This window comes from Ictidomys tridecemlineatus, chromosome 11 (assembly GCF_052094955.1).
Source record: "Ictidomys tridecemlineatus isolate mIctTri1 chromosome 11, mIctTri1.hap1, whole genome shotgun sequence".
NCBI lineage: Eukaryota > Metazoa > Chordata > Mammalia > Rodentia > Sciuridae > Ictidomys > Ictidomys tridecemlineatus.
Genome location: NC_135487.1, coordinates 103,385,721 through 103,401,824, shown reverse-complemented (window position 1 = coordinate 103,401,824; position 16,104 = coordinate 103,385,721). Strand labels below are relative to the sequence as shown.

Below are 16,104 nucleotides of genomic sequence, written 5' to 3'. Positions count from 1 at the left end.
AGGGGATCAGAAACCAGGGCTTTCAATATACACAGCCAAACACACTACCAAACCCAGTGTACACCGGGTGGAATACTAATCCCACAGATCCCCATGGTTCAGGAAATTCAGAAAGCAAGAGGATGAAGTTGTCTTCATAAAGGCACATCTTATACTCATATTAAAGCAAAGCCTCTAATTCCAAGGGGACCTGGGGACTGCCATGGGGAGAAGAGTCCCTACTCACCTGCCCGTTTCCTCTCTACCACACCCTCTTCCCGGGCAGGGGGGCTGGTATCGCTGTAGGTGCTGTCCCGGGGCGAGGTCTCCTCCGACTTGCAGTAAATGGGTGACTCGAGCTGGGGTGGCCGTGGCACATGCTTCTTCCGTTTCTTGGGCAGCTTCTGCTTGGCCATAGCCAGGGAGTAGTACATGCCGAAGTTGTTGACGATGACTGGCACAGGCATGGCGATGGTGAGCACTCCGGCCAGTGCACACAGCGCCCCCACCAGCATGCCTGACCACGTCTTGGGGTACATGTCCCCGTAGCCCAGTGTTGTCATGGTGACCACAGCCCACCAGAAGCCGATGGGGATATTCTTGAAGTCGGTGTGGTCATTGCCCCGTGGGTCAGAGGGCCTGGCACCGATGCGCTCGGCGTAGTAGATCATGGTGGCAAAGATGAGCACGCCCAGGGCCAGGAAGATGATGAGCAGCAAGAACTCGTTGGTGCTGGCGCGGAGTGTGTGGCCCAGCACGCGCAGCCCCACGAAGTGGCGCGTGAGCTTGAAGATCCGCAGGATGCGCACGAAGCGCACAACACGCAGGAAACCCAACACGTCGCGGGCTGCCTTGGACGACAGACCGCTCAGTCCCACCTCCAGGTAGAAGGGCAGGATGGCCACAAAGTCAATGATGTTGAGCAGGTTCTTGACAAAGTCCAGCGTGTCGGGGCAGCACACGATGCGCACCAGGAACTCCAGAGTGAACCACAGAACGCACACGCCCTCGATGTAGGTGAGGATGGGCTCCGTCTCCACCTCCCTCCGGAAGCGCACACTGGTGATATTCCCCACCCGGTGGATCTCCGTCACGTTGCGGTCGATGTTGAAGGCCTCGTGAGTCTCCAGGCAGAAGGTGGTGATGGAGACCAGGATGAAGAAGAGGGAGGCGAATGCTACCACCTGTGGGCAGGGGACGAGAGCCAGGAGCAGCAGTCAAGACAGGGATGGACAGCCCCACTGGGGACAGGGACCTCGCTAGTGGAAGGTGCGCATACAGGGCACCAGGCAGTGTGTTAAACCAGAGGGGCCATTCAGGCAGAGTCAGAGGCTGGAATTCTCTCCTCAGAGGGTCTCAGCTTCCTAATCTGTCATTGTACCCAGCAGACAGAGGCTGCTGTGTGGAAGCAGCAAGTCATGGAACTGTAGCTGCCTGTCCCTGCCTGGGACAGCTCTGCCCATCCCTTTAAGGCTTGTCGAATTGTAAAGAATGTCCAGACCAGCTTCAGATCCTGTCTCAATCTGATTCTGTCTCACGGAGCTTGGGGAAGGACCTGCAGTTCTGTCTTTCCCACAAGCACTCAGGAAAGGCCACAGCGGGAGTAACCAGAGCAGTGGTCCTAGAAGACAGCTCCTGGACCAGAAGCAAGAGGTCCCTGGGAACTGGTTAGAAATGCAAATTGCAGGCCCCACCCAAACCTACCGAGTGAGAAGTGCCAGGGGTCCAGGGCCCAGCAGTCTGTTTCAGTAAAAGTTCCCAGGGAATCCTGATGCACACATAAGTTTGAGGCCCACTACTTTAAGGGAGGCCCCAAAGAATGACCCCAGGACTCCTTCTGCCAGCCAAGCCAACAGCTCCAGCCATGAGGCACCGTAAGCCAGTCTTAGCTCCTCTTTCCAGCCTCAAGGATGCCTAGGTGACATCACAGATACCAAGGAAGCCCCAGAAGGAAGACAACATGCGCTGTGGCAGGAGACGCAATGGTCCACCCAGAATCACCAGTTTTGCCTCCTTCCTACAAACTGACATTTTCTGGGACATTCAGATCCAAAGGAAAATGAACTGTACCCACCAGGATCAGAGTGGCAGTGGCTGATCCCAACAACTGCTGGGATATCAGCTAGAATGGCGACAGTGGCACTTGGCAGAGGAATGGCTGGGCTTAAGTGTCTGATCATTATGAATGGAGATGAAATGCATGTGTAATAACACCAATTACGGAGCCTTCATCTGTTATTCATGCCATGCCATTCAACACTGTCGGGAGCCCGTTGTTGGGGACTGTCCTTCAGCCCTCGCTGCCTCCTGTCCTGGTTGGTGTGTGTGAGTTGAGCTTCCTCTCTGAGCAGAGGGCTGAGCCTAAACAGGGGATGAGGGAGGTCTGTGTCCCCAGGACCATTTGGCAAGCCCATGCCCGCCCCTCCCAAACTCCACCTGCTGTGGCCTTCACTGTTGAAGGAGGATTCAGACCTGACTCTCAGAGGGGTTTTCATCTTGGGGAATCTGCATTGGAAGTGGAAGGGGAACACCCTTTTCTTAACATTGCAAAACAGCAATGCAGAACATAGGGGGATCCATGAAAATGAGAAGAAGCCACACTCGGAGGGCCTCTGGAGCAGCAGCAAGTCTGAGGGAACTTTGGATCTAGATATGCATCAGCTGTCTATTCTATGTCTGGGGTACCGTTAGGAGTTCTATATGTGTCACCACCTTCAATCCTTCCGGTGATGCGGGAGGCAGGCCTCAACCTATTTTATGCAGGAGGAACTGAGGATCAGAGAGGTTACATACTTGTCTCAGGTCACATAGCCCAGAAGAGGTACAAACCAGACTTGAACTGTGAACAGTTTAGAGTCTACCTTCCCTTCCCATCTCACTGTCTTCACTGGGCAGGGTCAGTTCTCTCAAGCTTGCTATTTCATGTCCTTGGGGATGCATACCTTGGACGTGGGACAGATCCCCTATCACATGCTATGATGTACCTCATTTACACTTGAGCTTGGATCAGAAACAGCACAAAAGGAGAAGTCTGGAGAGGGAGTGGGCCAGACACACCTCTACTTTTTAGCTTTGCCCGGAGTGTCTTCTGTCTGCTTCCCCCGGGAAGGTCCATTTCAAGTGTCTTTGCTGGCCTCATTTTTTTCTCCTCTGAGGAATGGGCTGCCCAAACAGTACAGGCTGACATGGGCCCAGGAAAACGGCTGCAGCCTGTAGCCTCTGCCTGCCAGGGGTGAGATGAGCTGTGGGAGCACCTGCCGGGGGCCCTGGCAGTGTTGGGCATCCAGGGTCATGGCTTCATCCCTGGCCCCGAGAAGCAGAAGGAGTGGGGACAGCACGTCCCAGTTCTGAAGCATGGGAAACAGGCGCGCTCTCTGAGGGAAAGTTAGCCAGGAGAGTCGTCCCACCTGGGAGTCCAGCGTAGGTTAATTAGTGATTTGGAAAAACAAGCTCAGGAAGAGCTGCCAAGGGGCAGAGCACAGGGAGCAGATAGAGGAAGGACGGTAAGACCACTCCCTCGCCCACAGGGCCAAGGAGCCTTCCCACTCCCTTCTGCTGCTTGCGGCCCCTGCAGCAGGTCGGGAACCTTTCAAGCCCAGTAGGCACAGCCCACGCTCTCTTTACTCACCTTTGCTCTTTTTTTTTTTTTTGAACCGGGGATTGAACCCCAGGGGCATTTACCCACTGAGCCTCATCCCCAGCCTTTTTTATATTTTATTTAGAGACAGGGTCTCGTGGAGTTGCTTAGCACCTTGCTAAGTGGCTAAGGCTGGCTCTGAACTTGTATGATCTTCCTGCCTCAGCCTTCTGAGCCGCTGGGATTACGGGCGTGCACCATTGCACCCAGCTTGCTCTAGTTTTTACAGGAAGGACTGTCCCCCACATTACTCTAAGATTACAGTTCCTCTTCAGGCCCCGCATTCTTCTTTTCTCCCCTAAGCTACTCCCCATACTCAATTATTTCCTAAGCAGTTGACTTGCTTGTAACTGTTGCTTTGGGCCAGGCCTCTCCCAGGGGGGAGGGATACTGCTTTCTTTCCCCAAATTCCCTTGCATGGGGGCTGCCCAGGACAAATGGCGTCATGTAAGAGGTGGCTGCTGCACCACCAGCCTGCTAAGGGTCAGGGCCTCATGCCACAGGGCCATCCTGCAGAGCTGGCAGTTGTAGCTGAGCCTGCCTTCAGCCAGCCCCTGTGCTGTCAGACTGAGAGAGAAAGAGAGCTAGGGAGCCCGCAGATAGATGCTGCATCTGAGGGTCAGGTTACCTGGTTCCTCATCCTGACCTTGCCCCTCAACCAAGGAAATCGTGCTCTCTAGGAGGCTTCATGTAAGACAGGGATAGAACCAGTACCCAGCTCCTGGTGCCACTGTAGGAACAAATGAGCTTCATATTGAGTAAGTGCTCCATAAAATGGTGACAGAGATGAGATGTGAGGGTCCCCCCCAGGAGACCCCTGCATGCAGCTTCTGATATTGCAGAATCCTGGCTTTTTAGAAGTGAAAGGTCATCCAAAAGTCATCCAGTAAAACTCCCTTTCTGCTTTTACAGATGAAGAAACAGAGCTGAGTGAGGTGGAGCACACCTGCAATCCCAGAGATTCGAGAGGCTGAGGCAGGAGGATTGCAAGTTCAAGGTCAGACTCAGTAATTTAGTGAGACCCTGTCTCAAAATAAAAAAATAATGATATAGTACAGCACCCCTGGGTTCAACCCCCAGTATCACAAAAAAGAAAAAAAAAAGTAAAGAAAAAAAAGGACTCAGGCCCAGCAGAAGGGATTTGTCCAAGTTTCTACCAGGGGGTGTGGGGGTGCTGATGCCATCAACCCTCTCCTTAGGTTATGGATTCTGCTGGAAATCAAAACTGCCCCAGCACAAAACTGCTGGTGTGACCTGGCTCTCCTGGTGGCAGCTTCTCTCCTGCCCCTGGGAGGACACAGGAAGACCTCCGTTCCCCTGGGCCTCCTCAGACACATGCTGGCCACTATGTCCTATAGGGCACCCTCCCATCTCCAAAGCTCAGGTATTCCAACAAGATGGTCAGCCCTATTACCAGCTTCCTCCACCCACCCACCCTAAGGCTGTCCTGGAGCAAATGTAAGGTCACACTCTGGGTTCAATTTGGGCTCTGCTATCATCCTAGGAGAATTTTTGTGGATTTCTTAGCCTCTCCAAGCCTTAGGGTCTTCATTTATAGAAGGGAAAACTGAGCACTTACTAGGTACCAGACACAGTGGGGACAGCAGGAGAAAAACCCAAACATCGCTGCCTCATTAGAATGAAGGGAACTATTTACAAATAAGTAAAATACAGAGCACATCAGACAGTTTAAGTGTTTCAGAGAAAAAGAGAAGGTGTATGGTGGCCAGGGAGCTATTTCAAATAGGAATGACCAGAGGAGATCAAATGACAAGGGGATATCTGAAGAGAGACCAAAAGGGGCGAGCAAAGGAGTCACAGGAGGAGCCAAAACAGGGGCAGTGCAAAGGTACTGAGGCCACCATGTGCCTGGTGTGTTTCAGGGAGTGAGACCCACCTTATACGGTTGTTTGAGGATTAAAAGAAACCATGCTTGTACAAATCAGCACAGAGACTGTAGTGTCTCAGGAATCTGGCACAGGTTAGCTGAGGGGAGAGGTGACAGACACCAATCACTGGGAACTGAATACAATCACTGGGGGCCGAGAAGGGGAGCCCAAGGAAGGAGGGCCAGGGAGACAGATGGACAGATAAACAGAAGAAGACTCATGCCCAAAATCCTATATTAAGGATGAAGTGTAGGAGAAGGGAAAATTGAGAACACAGCCAGAGACACTTGCAGAGGAAGATCTGGGGGGGGGGGAAGGGGGTGGGGCTGAGCCTCCTGGGGAAGTCAGATCCTCGTGTCCAGGCTAGGACTGGGGTACCCTGGGGCTACAAAGCAGGAAAGGAGGGTGGTCTGACAAGGATGGTATCTGAGCTGTTCTGGGCTCCTGGATTGAGTGCCTACACTGAGGCCCAGTTCCCAGCTAAGGGGTGCCTCTGGCCGCAGCCTCTCTCAGCCTGAGCCAGCACACTCTGGTTCCAGTGTCAGGAGTCCACCTCTACTTCTGCCTGCCCTCTGCTGCGGGCACTGGGAGCCTCTCAGAGCCCCCCAGAGCCCATGAGTCCCATTCCAAAGCAGGACCGCTGTCTGAGAACCTCCAACGGCTTCCCTGGTTTCTGCTCACCCATGTCCCATGCAGTGCCCCCTCTGCTGGGGCTGGTCTTCTGGCCAAGAAATGCCCCTTTCCCTAACTCGGCAGGGTTTAGCACTACCCACATGGAAATTTTATTTATTTATATATTTATTTATAACCTGCCTTCTAAAAATTACTGAAGGGAGCTCAGTCGACCCAGCTCCCACTTCTCTTTCCTCGCCACGTGGAGGGGGACTGCCAGCTCCCTCCTCTAGCCTCCTATTGGACTTTATTTTTGATGACTACTGTGCCACCTCTCAGGATCCATCTAGTGTTACTGTGGTCCTTTCTCACCAGCTGTTTTCCCCTTGATGGCCCCCTGACCTGGCTCTCCTCAGGAGTGCAGACCACCTCCGACTTCTCCGCCTGCTCCTAAGAACCTAGCGGTGTCCACCACTTAGTTAAGTGCTCAGTAAAGTGTCCTCTGAGGACTGGGACCAAGGTGACTGCCACTCCCTCTCCCAGTTCTGTTAGAAGATGGGTTCATCCGACCTTTTCATTGTGGCTAGAGGTGACAGAGGTGTGATCAGGAATAACCTCCAGGCATGGGGCTCTAGTTGACCACCCCACAGCCCGAAGAAAACCCCAGCAGGGTCATGGCACATGGACTGTGTCCAGGAAGCAAAGCTGGCACGCGTGTTCGGGTGCCCAGCACTCTACGGACACCATCCCTGAGGGGAAGGATCCAGGGGTCTCCCTGCTCCCAAGGCCCAGCTGTCTTACTCTGCTCCTGGGTGCTCTTCCCCTCACCCTGCTCTCCAAAATAGCCCAAGTTTATTTTATCCCCCTCCTCCCCTCCACACCCCAGCCCAAATGGTGACAAACAGAAACACCTCATCATCCCAGGCAAGATGTTCAGAGACAAATGTTGGTCTGTTCAGAATGAGAAAGAAAAACACAAAACAAAACCCAAACCAGGAGGAAACGGAGGCTCCCGGAGGCAGGGTCTGTGAAGAGGCAGCAACTTTTGGCCTGGCCCAAGCTCTGCAGCTCCTCAGGAGGCAGAGGGGCTGGCACTATCTTCCTGAGCCAGGTCCTAGCCCAGAGGGCACAGGATCAGTGAGTGCTGGCCCTCACTCGAAGCCTATTGTGACCACTGCAAGTCCCCAGGCAATGCTAGACCAAAGAAGCCAGGGACCTGCAGAGGGTCCCTACATCTCTTTGCTGGAAGACCTGGGTTTCACTGCTTTGCCTGGACCAGGAGAAACTCAATGTTGACTCCTAAACAAGACTCACTTCTTTTTCCTTATGGAAGTCCCCCAGTAAGAAACAAGAGTCAGGGTAAAACTCAAGCAATTTCTAGGCGTAGAAATTAAGGACAGGAGGAATCGGGGGATGAAGCTCTTCCATGAGGACTACTCCTAAATCTTCCAGAAGCCAGAGATGTTCTCTGGGCAAGAGCCATGGGAGACCGTGGTAGGAGCATAGAATTGGACTCATGAAACCAGGATTGGGATCCTAATTCTACCATCAGTTGTGCCACCTTGGGCAAGCCTCTCTGTGCCTCAGTTTCCTTATCTGTACATTGAGTTTAATAATCCCTGCCTCCCCTGAAACTGAGGAACTAGGATAAGAAAGCCTAGGCCATGCACCTGCCACTCACTGGAGCCTAAAAAGAAGAATCAGCTCTGGCTGCCCTCCCAGAGCAGCAGGATCCTGTGGACCACCTCCTCCATTCAGGAGGGAAAAAAAAATCTATCCAGAAACTGATTTAGTCAAAGGAGAAGGAAGATGCTCCTCAATAGGGCTGACAGCTGAGCTAAAACCAGCCCAGTTCCTGAGACTTCAGGAAACAGGAGGGTGTCCCAGGCTTCCATTCTTTAGGCACCTGGACTTCTCTTTTCAGAAAAAGAGAAAGGAGTGATTCTGTAGCTCTGCGAAGCCACCTTAGGAAGCCCTGACTCTGACCAGGGCAGCAGGTAGTGGGGCGGGTGAGAACAAGACCAGCCTGCCCCTAACTCAGGACACAGAAACAGAGCCACAGAGGCAGCTGCCTACGGTCCAGCTCCATCAGGGGTGAGCATCCCCGGCCAGGAGCCTGCCTTTAAGGGAGCAGCTCTGTGGACCAGGCCGGTAGCTAGGCAACAGGCTCTCCTAATCAGCTCAGTTCACTTTCCATTTGTGTCTGTTTTGCTTTTGTCATAACACACTACTCAAACGACCGGAATGTCTTGTGTGAGGGAACACCCTGGGTAGAGCACCAGTCCTCTACCCTCATGTGTCCTTCTAGGTAACATTCCAAGCCCACCACCCAAGGCGCTGCAGATCCCTCTCAGGGAGGCAGTGGCCATGAGTGAGGCAAGACATGCACACATACCCAGGAGCACAGGGCTAGGAATGGGGAGTGTGACTTCTTTAGGGTCAACGGAAGGGGACAGTGTAGCCCCAGAATCTCCCCTGCATGACACTGTACCCTCAGGCCTAGAGGAGTGACAGAGCGAGTGTCCCTTCTGATCTCCCCATCTGCTCCTGGGTTTTCTGATGACATCCACAAGAGGTACAAAACCTCAAAACACCCTGCAGGTCAGAGCAAAAAACTAGGCACCTCTCCATGCTGCAAATAGCCTGGAGCAGTGGGAAGAGACCGTTGTGACCACGGGAGCAAGGGCTTGGAAGTCAGGGCGCTCTGGCTGTGATTCAAAGCTTGGCCACTATCTAGCTGCGTGGTCTCAGGCCAGTTGAATACCTGCTCACAGCCTCACACTGTTAAATGGGAATAATAGCCTTGTGGTAAATTCATTGGAAGGATTAGAGATTAATGTAAAGTATGTATAGCAAAATGTCTGCACAGGGTACCCAGTGAATAGCAGTTATTAGTTGTTAAAATTCGGTATTTCCACCTGTGTGTCCAGGAGCAGCTTGAGGCTTGCCTTTGCCTGCATTCCTTGGCAACAGGCAAGTCTTCTTTTGGCACACGCGACAGTCAGAGCTCCATACAGCTCCTCACATCAGTACTAACAACCCGAAGGCTGGAAACTAAGGGTGGTTTGCTGGTTCTATTACTTAAGTGTCTTTGGCAAGACACATGTTTCTGAATCCTGGTTTCTTCACTGATGAAATGGAAGAATTAATCCTGCCCTACCCCAAACTTCAGACCTCAGCAGGAATGCCCAAGCTGAAATGATTCATGCCCAAAGGGCAAAGCATCTTGGGTCCCTGGAGGATCCCTCAAGGATCACACTAGGCTCTAAGCTTAATTATAGTGGCTTCTGGCTGGGTCATTCTGCAGTGGGTTGAGGAGAAAATAAGCTCATTGATGGTGCATCCCCTTGCAATCCTGGCAAGAAGAACCCGGTGAAAAGTCCTCAGAGACACCAGAATGCTCAGAAATAGGACCTATCTCCCTGTTTCTCTTAACTACCTTTTGTCATTCCTCCTCAATTGTTTGTCCCTTCCCCATCTCTATCAGGCTAAATCTGCCTCATTCCTGTCCAGCAACTTTGAAAGAGTCTGAATGATCTGGGCTTGTCACTCTCCCCTGGTGCAGACAGCCAAGAGCCAACACTAGCAGGGTCAGTGAACTGCATGTGATGCCCTTGGAACTCACAGCAGACCCAAGCCAGGGGCATTACTGTGCCCACATCTTCCGAGCTGGCTTCAGGGCTTCAGGACAAGACACCAAGGCAGCTGTGGTGGGAAGAGAGCTGAAAAAGATTCCTGACTTCTAGTGGCTGCCTGCAGCCCCAGTCCAGCATGCCATAGCCCCTGAGACCTCTGCTCCTCCCTTCTATTCCAGACAGGGGACGCATCTGCCTTGGTCTGGCATTTATGCCAATTTAGCCCCTCCCTGCAGCCCCATTCCCCAACCCTCTGTCCTCCCCTGGGTGGGGAAGTGGAACTTTTCCTTCCATGATTAGGATGAGATGCAGTCCAGGCAATGCTTGGGGGGAGGGGGGGAGGCAGGGCCCTGAGACTCATTAGCATAACAACTTGGTATGCCAGAGACATCAACCAGCTTTCACAGCAAGCAGTCCCCAGACCCATCATATCACTTTGCTCTTTCCTGTCTCCCAAACAGACCCCAGCCAGGCTTTAGACTGTGGCCTTGAGATAAGACATTGGCTGGACAATTTTCTTTTTTAATGATTCTAAAGCCATCCTTTGGGGTTTTAGCTGCCCAAGCATAACAGGGTGAGTGTCTCCCTGATCATCCTCTCCCACCTATAAGGGTTAAGGAAAACCAGATTAATTTAGGGAAAGTGGTGAAGAGGGACTAGACCTTGCCTAAATAAACCTGTACTCCCCTCCCCCTCACACTCCCATTTGGAACAGTAACCTGAACCAGGGCTTTCTGGGAAGCCACTTTATGCAGCAGCAATAAGAAAAGTAGTGGCAACAAATCTGGCATCATCACCAGGAAGCCTGTGGCTGGCCTTTGGCAGTGGGAGCCTGAGGAGCCTAGAATAGCAAGCCCTTCCGGTCTAACTCCCCTTATCCCAGCTGAGGCCAGGCCAGCTCAGGTATATAGAAAGTCTTGGGGCACAGCCTGTTCCCAAAGAACCAAGGCCCCTCCTCACCTGAACTGGAGGCCTGAGTTCTGGTCTCAGCTCTGCCTCTCCTAAGCTCAGCACGCCGGAGGCTCTGTCCCTCTCTCTAAAATGCATAGCTGCCAACTCACAGAGATATTGGCAGGATTTAAGTGGGGTGACATGGAAAGGAAGCATCTAACAAAAACGAAAAAAAAAAAAGAAAATCCCAGTTTTCTTCTCTTAGTCCTGCCTCACCCCAGAAGAAGGCAATTCTAGTTCTCCAGGGCTATGGCCCTGTGGAGGAGTGGAGGGCAGCTGAAGATGGGGTGGCCTGTGCAAACCAAAGAAGGGATGAAGAGCTGTGGGCACCCCACTCCCTGGGGGGATGCAGCAAAGCAAGGCAGCTGGGATTGGGTCCAAGTAGTAAGTCAAGTGTGTGCAATCTCCTGATGGAGCGTGCAGGAGAGAGGGTGGGAGTGTGTAATTCCCCAGAGGGCCCTGGAGGGAGTTGGGAGGGAGGTGAGAACAGACTGGGTGGTAAGCTAGTCCTGTTGGGCTCTGCTCTGCCCCTACCCACCACCACCACCACGCGCCCCTTGCAGACACGAGAAGGGGAGACCTGGACTCCTGACACTTACCCTGGCCGCCCGGGAGGAGTAGGGATCCTCAAAGAGTGCCCACATGCGTGGTTGCCAGCCGCGGCAGCCCCCGGAACCGGCGCCAGGACCTCCGCCTCCCTCGTGCGGCCCCAGGCGCTGCAGGGCTAGCTCCCGCTCATCATCGCCGACCTCGTCGCTGGGCCCCGCTCCACCGCCACCCCCGTCTGGGCTTTCGAAGATGTCGAGCGCCTCCTCAGCGTCGCGATGCTGGCGGTAGGTCATCCAGCAGCAGGGCTCCACGTCGGTCTCGTCGATGCCCCAAAAGGTGAGCTCCTCCTCAAAGAGCGGCCCGCACACGTCGGCGGGGCAGTGCAGCTTGCCAGTGCGGTAGTAGTTGAGCACGTAGGCGAAAACGCCCGGGTGCCGATCGAAGAAGAATTCACATCCTCCGCCGCCGCTGCTGCCGCTGCTGCCCGCACCGCCGCCATCGGACTCCGGCCGGCCCCCGCCGTCGGGATCAGCCAGCCAGGCGAGGCGGGTGCCCGGCAGAGTGCGCAGGGTGCTGCGGTAGGTCTCATGTCGCGTGCCGCCCACGTTGATGATGATCTTCTCCGACGCCTCGCCCTTGGCCATCTCCTCCTTCAGACATGTTTTGGACGGAGGCTTGTTCCCCGACTTGCGCCCGCGGTAGGAGGAGACACACACCGAGCTGATCATAAGAAGCGCTGCGGGGCTCCGGCTTGGGGCGGCCGCTGCCCTCCAAACACCCTTCCAGAGGAGGCAGCGTCAGACGGGGGAGGGGGAGGAGACGAGGAGGAGGCAGGAGGCGGCGGCGGCCCCCTCTGCGGCTTGGCCCTGCCCCTGTCTTCCCCCCGGGGCGCGTAGCGGGAGGAGTTGGGTTTCTTGGGCGCACAGGTGGTTGGGGTTTGGGTAGGCAACGCTGGGGCGGGAGGCGGGAGGTGCAGAGAGGATTCAGCAAGGGGCCCGGGGAGGTAGCGGCAAGCTGGCGAGGACGGGACACACAGACTCCCGCTCCGGGCCGGGGACACGCCCCCCCTCACCCGACAAAAGACCGAGAAGTGCTAAGTCCCAGCACACTGCGAGGGTCCGGGGCACGCGCGCGCTCACACTCACAAGGGCCACCCTCCGGCTCCCAGACCGCGCGGAGCCCGGGAGCGGCCGGTTTCTCCGCGGCAGCGGCGGCGGCGGCAGCGCAGCAGCAACAAGTCCTCCGAGCGGCTGCCGGGGCCGGGCCGACGATTTCAGGGCAGCCGGAGCTCGGCGGGCCCGGGCTGCGCGAGGTCAACACGAGGCGGCGGCGGCGGCATGTGGCCTCTTCCCCCCATTCATAAATCCAGCGCTGGGCAAGGATGGCGGGAGGGGCTGAGCGCAGCGGAGCGGACCAGCGGGTGGGGGCTGCGCAGGGCGAGGCGACTGTAAGAAAACAAGCGCGCCCGCAGGAGCGAGCCTCGGGTCCTGCATCCACGGCTGGGAGCTGCGCTGGGCTGGGCGCCGCGCTGCGGGGGCCGCGCCGCGGCGGGGGGGCCTCAGACGGGGCGTCCTGCGCGGCGCCAAGCCTGGGGGGCGGGGCCGCTCCGGGTAGCGGGGTTCTAGGTGCCGGCGAAGGAGTCTCCCCGGCGGCGGCCGAGAGGCCAAGGACACCTGCAGGCTTCTGGGGCCGCGCCGAGCGGGAGCCTCAGCGCAGCGCCCCGGCGCCGGGCTCCTGCGATCTGGCGGCGCCGGGAGCCGCGCCATCTACACGTCTGCCCATCTCCGGGCGGGGCGCTGGCCTTGGCTCGCGGCAGGGGGCGGGCGCTAGGTGGCCTCGGGAAGGGGGCGCCTGGGCACCGGTAGACCAGGACTCAGGGGGCTCTGCGTCTCCCTCCGGCGATGGCAGCGGACTCCGCGCTTCAGTGGCGCCTTTTCCTCCGGGTCCCGCCTGGCCTGGGCGCGCCCTCCGCCGGGAGGGGTGGGCGGGGCGGGGCGCAGGGCTGACCCGGCTAGCTGCAGGGCCCCGGCGGCGGAGCTCAGCCTTCCTCCGCGCGGCGGAACCCAGCCGAGGCGCGTAACCCCCTCGCCGCCAGTGCCCAGCCTTGCGCGCCGCCCCTGCGCGCCTCCGCCACCATCCCCTCCCTCCGCCGCCCGGGCCCGCTCCCGGCCTCCCCCGAGCTAGCAGCTCCTCCCACTGCAGCCCGGGTGACACCCAAGCGCCCTCCACCCCCTAACCTCTAACCTCTGCCCACCTCTTATTGCAGAGCCTGTCGCCCCCCTCCGCGCAATGCTGGTGGCAATGATGCCGTTTCACTGCGGCTAACTGAAGACCGGGATGAGAGTGAGGATACGGTGTCTTGAGGAGGAGACTGCTCCAAACACCGTATTTGGGGCCTTCTGACCACCGTGCCCCTATCCTGTGCTTTGTAGGCCTGTAGTCTTGATGCTTGTGGCCACTGTCCCAGTCACCACAGCCTCTGCCATGGAATGGGGGACCGAGCGGCTTGGGCAAAGAAGCAGCGTCTGGTCTGAGAGGAGGGAAATTGTAACCCTGGTAGTGCCCATGAAGAAATATGTTGTATGAGTGTGAGGTGGTGGCCCTGACCCATCTTTAGGTTAAATGGTTGACAGTTCCCTAGAGAGCACATAGAAAGTGGCTTGTGACTGTGTCCTGGTCCTAGATTGTTTCACTTCTTGTAGTTTGGCTTGTCCTGTCGTTCTGTCTCCTTGCCCCTCCCTGACCTGAGCTCCTCCAGGCCACGCTGTGCTTTTTCATCTTGATAGCTCCAACAGTGCCTGCCTTTCAGAACCTGTTTGTTAAGTGATTGAGAAGCTGTCATACCCCAAATATTAGGCACCAACTGGACTTTGCTGGCCCTGTCCCAAAAGCAATTTCCAGATTCATTTGTTTTTATTTGTTTTTAAGCCCAGAACCTCTTCTACATCTTTAAGCTCTCCTTCACAGCTTCAGCCAGCCTCCATGTCTATCTGGATGATATGCAGAGGATTTTAGAGCAGAAATGGAAACGGATGGATACACCTGCCCTGAACAACTGTGCACCATCCAATTTCCAGATGAGGCAGGACCTAGAATACTAGGAAGAACAAGACAAGGGCTTGTGTGTGTGTTCTCAGGAAAGGTTAGAAGCCCAGAATAAATGTGTGGGATTTTCATAAGCAAAAGTCACATCATTAATGAGATTAAAAACCAAAAGCATGGGGATTTTGATGATCTGTTCTAATACGCAGGAGAGGTGGTTACAATCCTTCTGTAGTCAGAAAAAGACATTTGCTGACATCCTTTGGTACCTAGTCCCTCCCCTCCTCAGACCTAATGTCTGCATTTTAGAGTTTAGGTGGCCTTGAGTTTGCTGCAGAGAAAAGAACTATTCCAAACCTGACTGGGAAGAGAAGACCCAGGACTAGCTGGAGCTAGAGTGCAAAAGGAAAAACTGCTGGGTGGATATCAAAGAGTTAACTGCAATGATGACTGTAAAGTCCCCTCTGGACTATGTCCTGGCAAGCCCCTTGTAGTCTCTTCATCGCTTTCCATTCTTCTGTTTGGCTGATGGTCATTCTGAGAAAAGGGACAAGATGACGCGGGTAGAGTGCGGAATGGGGAAGAAAGTCCATCACAGTACCCCACACCTGATTTACTTATTCATCAACAAATATTTATTGAACATCTACTGCCTGCCAAAAGCTGTTCCAGGCACTGGACATATATCCTTGAATTAAACAGCCTCCCCAGGAAACCTCTGCCCAGTCAGCTTCTATTCTGCAGTGCTGTTGGCTGGTGATGAGCACCTGGGGAGAGGGTGGAAGGAGAACATTGCCAGGGAGAAAGGAGGCCAGGAGGGAAGGGAAGGAGATGGGAAAGCTGGTACGGGGGTAGGATAACCAGAGGCAGCCAAGGAAAATAGGCAGTCAGGTACAGGTGCACTAAGAGGAAGACTCCTGGTCAGCTCCTGGAGAAGCTAGCTCAGACAAGAGGCTTCCAGAGAAGGCCTTACCACTTGCTGAAGGTTTTATTCTAGAGCTCTGGACTAATCTGTTCTCTGGGCCCTTGTGGGCTTTTCTAGGGGAGTCTGTATGTTACAGTTGGAATCATGGGGCTTGTCCCCATCCGCTCTGTGTGTGTGTGTGTGAGGTCATACTATTCTTTGAAAATACAAACCCCAGGATGGAAAGAGCCCCCCTGCCTGCCAGCTGGATGCCAGCCTAATGTGGGTGGGAGGGTGCTGCCCCCTGGTGGTGCTCTGGTGGCCTGGTCCTAGACCTTACCCTCTGCTGGGACTGTGATGGTTGGGTAGAAAAGGGGACTATTGTGGTATGGAGTGCAGCTAATCCTGGGCATCCTATTGATCCTAGAACCCAACACAAGGCTATCAGCCAGGACTCTGTCTGTTCTGTCCATTCCTCCAAGATCTTGATAACTGAGAGGCTTAGGCAAGACACAAGCAGTCACAGTTGGAAAATTGAATTGCTCACCTTTCACCACTTTCCTATCCTGGGCACCCTGTTTCTCCTGGCTATAGGGAACAGCATCTGCCTGGAAGTCAGTTCACACTAATGTATCAGCTGCAGTGGGTTTCCCTCCCCAGGATTAGGAGTCCTGCCAAAGAGAAGGAGAGAGGATAATGTTTGATTCTAGAATGACACTGATGGAGGATGTCAAACCTTTTCCAGAACCCCGCAGAGAAGGTCCTTGCTCTCTGAATACTAAAGCTGGACCCTCCCTGCAGGAAACTGAGACTGAAATCAAAGCCATTTACACTTCCTCTTTCTCTACGGTGGGGGGTGTGTGTGTGTATGTGGGCTCAGCCTCTTTTCGGGGTGACAGGAGCCAT

General features: G+C 54.9%; 1 protein-coding gene across 8 annotated transcripts in view; it reads right to left on the bottom strand.

Moving 5' to 3' along the window:
• Positions 1–13,396, bottom strand: part of Kcnc4 (potassium voltage-gated channel subfamily C member 4) — a 49,235-nt gene extending 35,839 nt beyond the window's left edge. For 3 of the 8 annotated variants that reach the window (XM_078026971.1, XM_040287421.2, XM_078026972.1), the window contains exons 1-2: positions 11,303–13,393; positions 227–1,163 (exon numbers count right to left, since the gene is read on the bottom strand). In XM_078026971.1, coding sequence (XP_077883097.1) covers positions 227–1,163; positions 11,303–11,980 — 1,615 coding nt within the window. In that variant the 5' untranslated portion in view covers positions 11,981–13,393. Of the gene's footprint in view, positions 1–226; positions 1,164–11,302 lie in introns of all 8 variants that reach the window. The other 5 variants (XM_078026973.1, XM_040287422.2, XM_078026969.1 and 2 more) reach the window with 4 other exon arrangements.
• Positions 13,397–16,104: the final 2,708 nt, after the last annotated feature.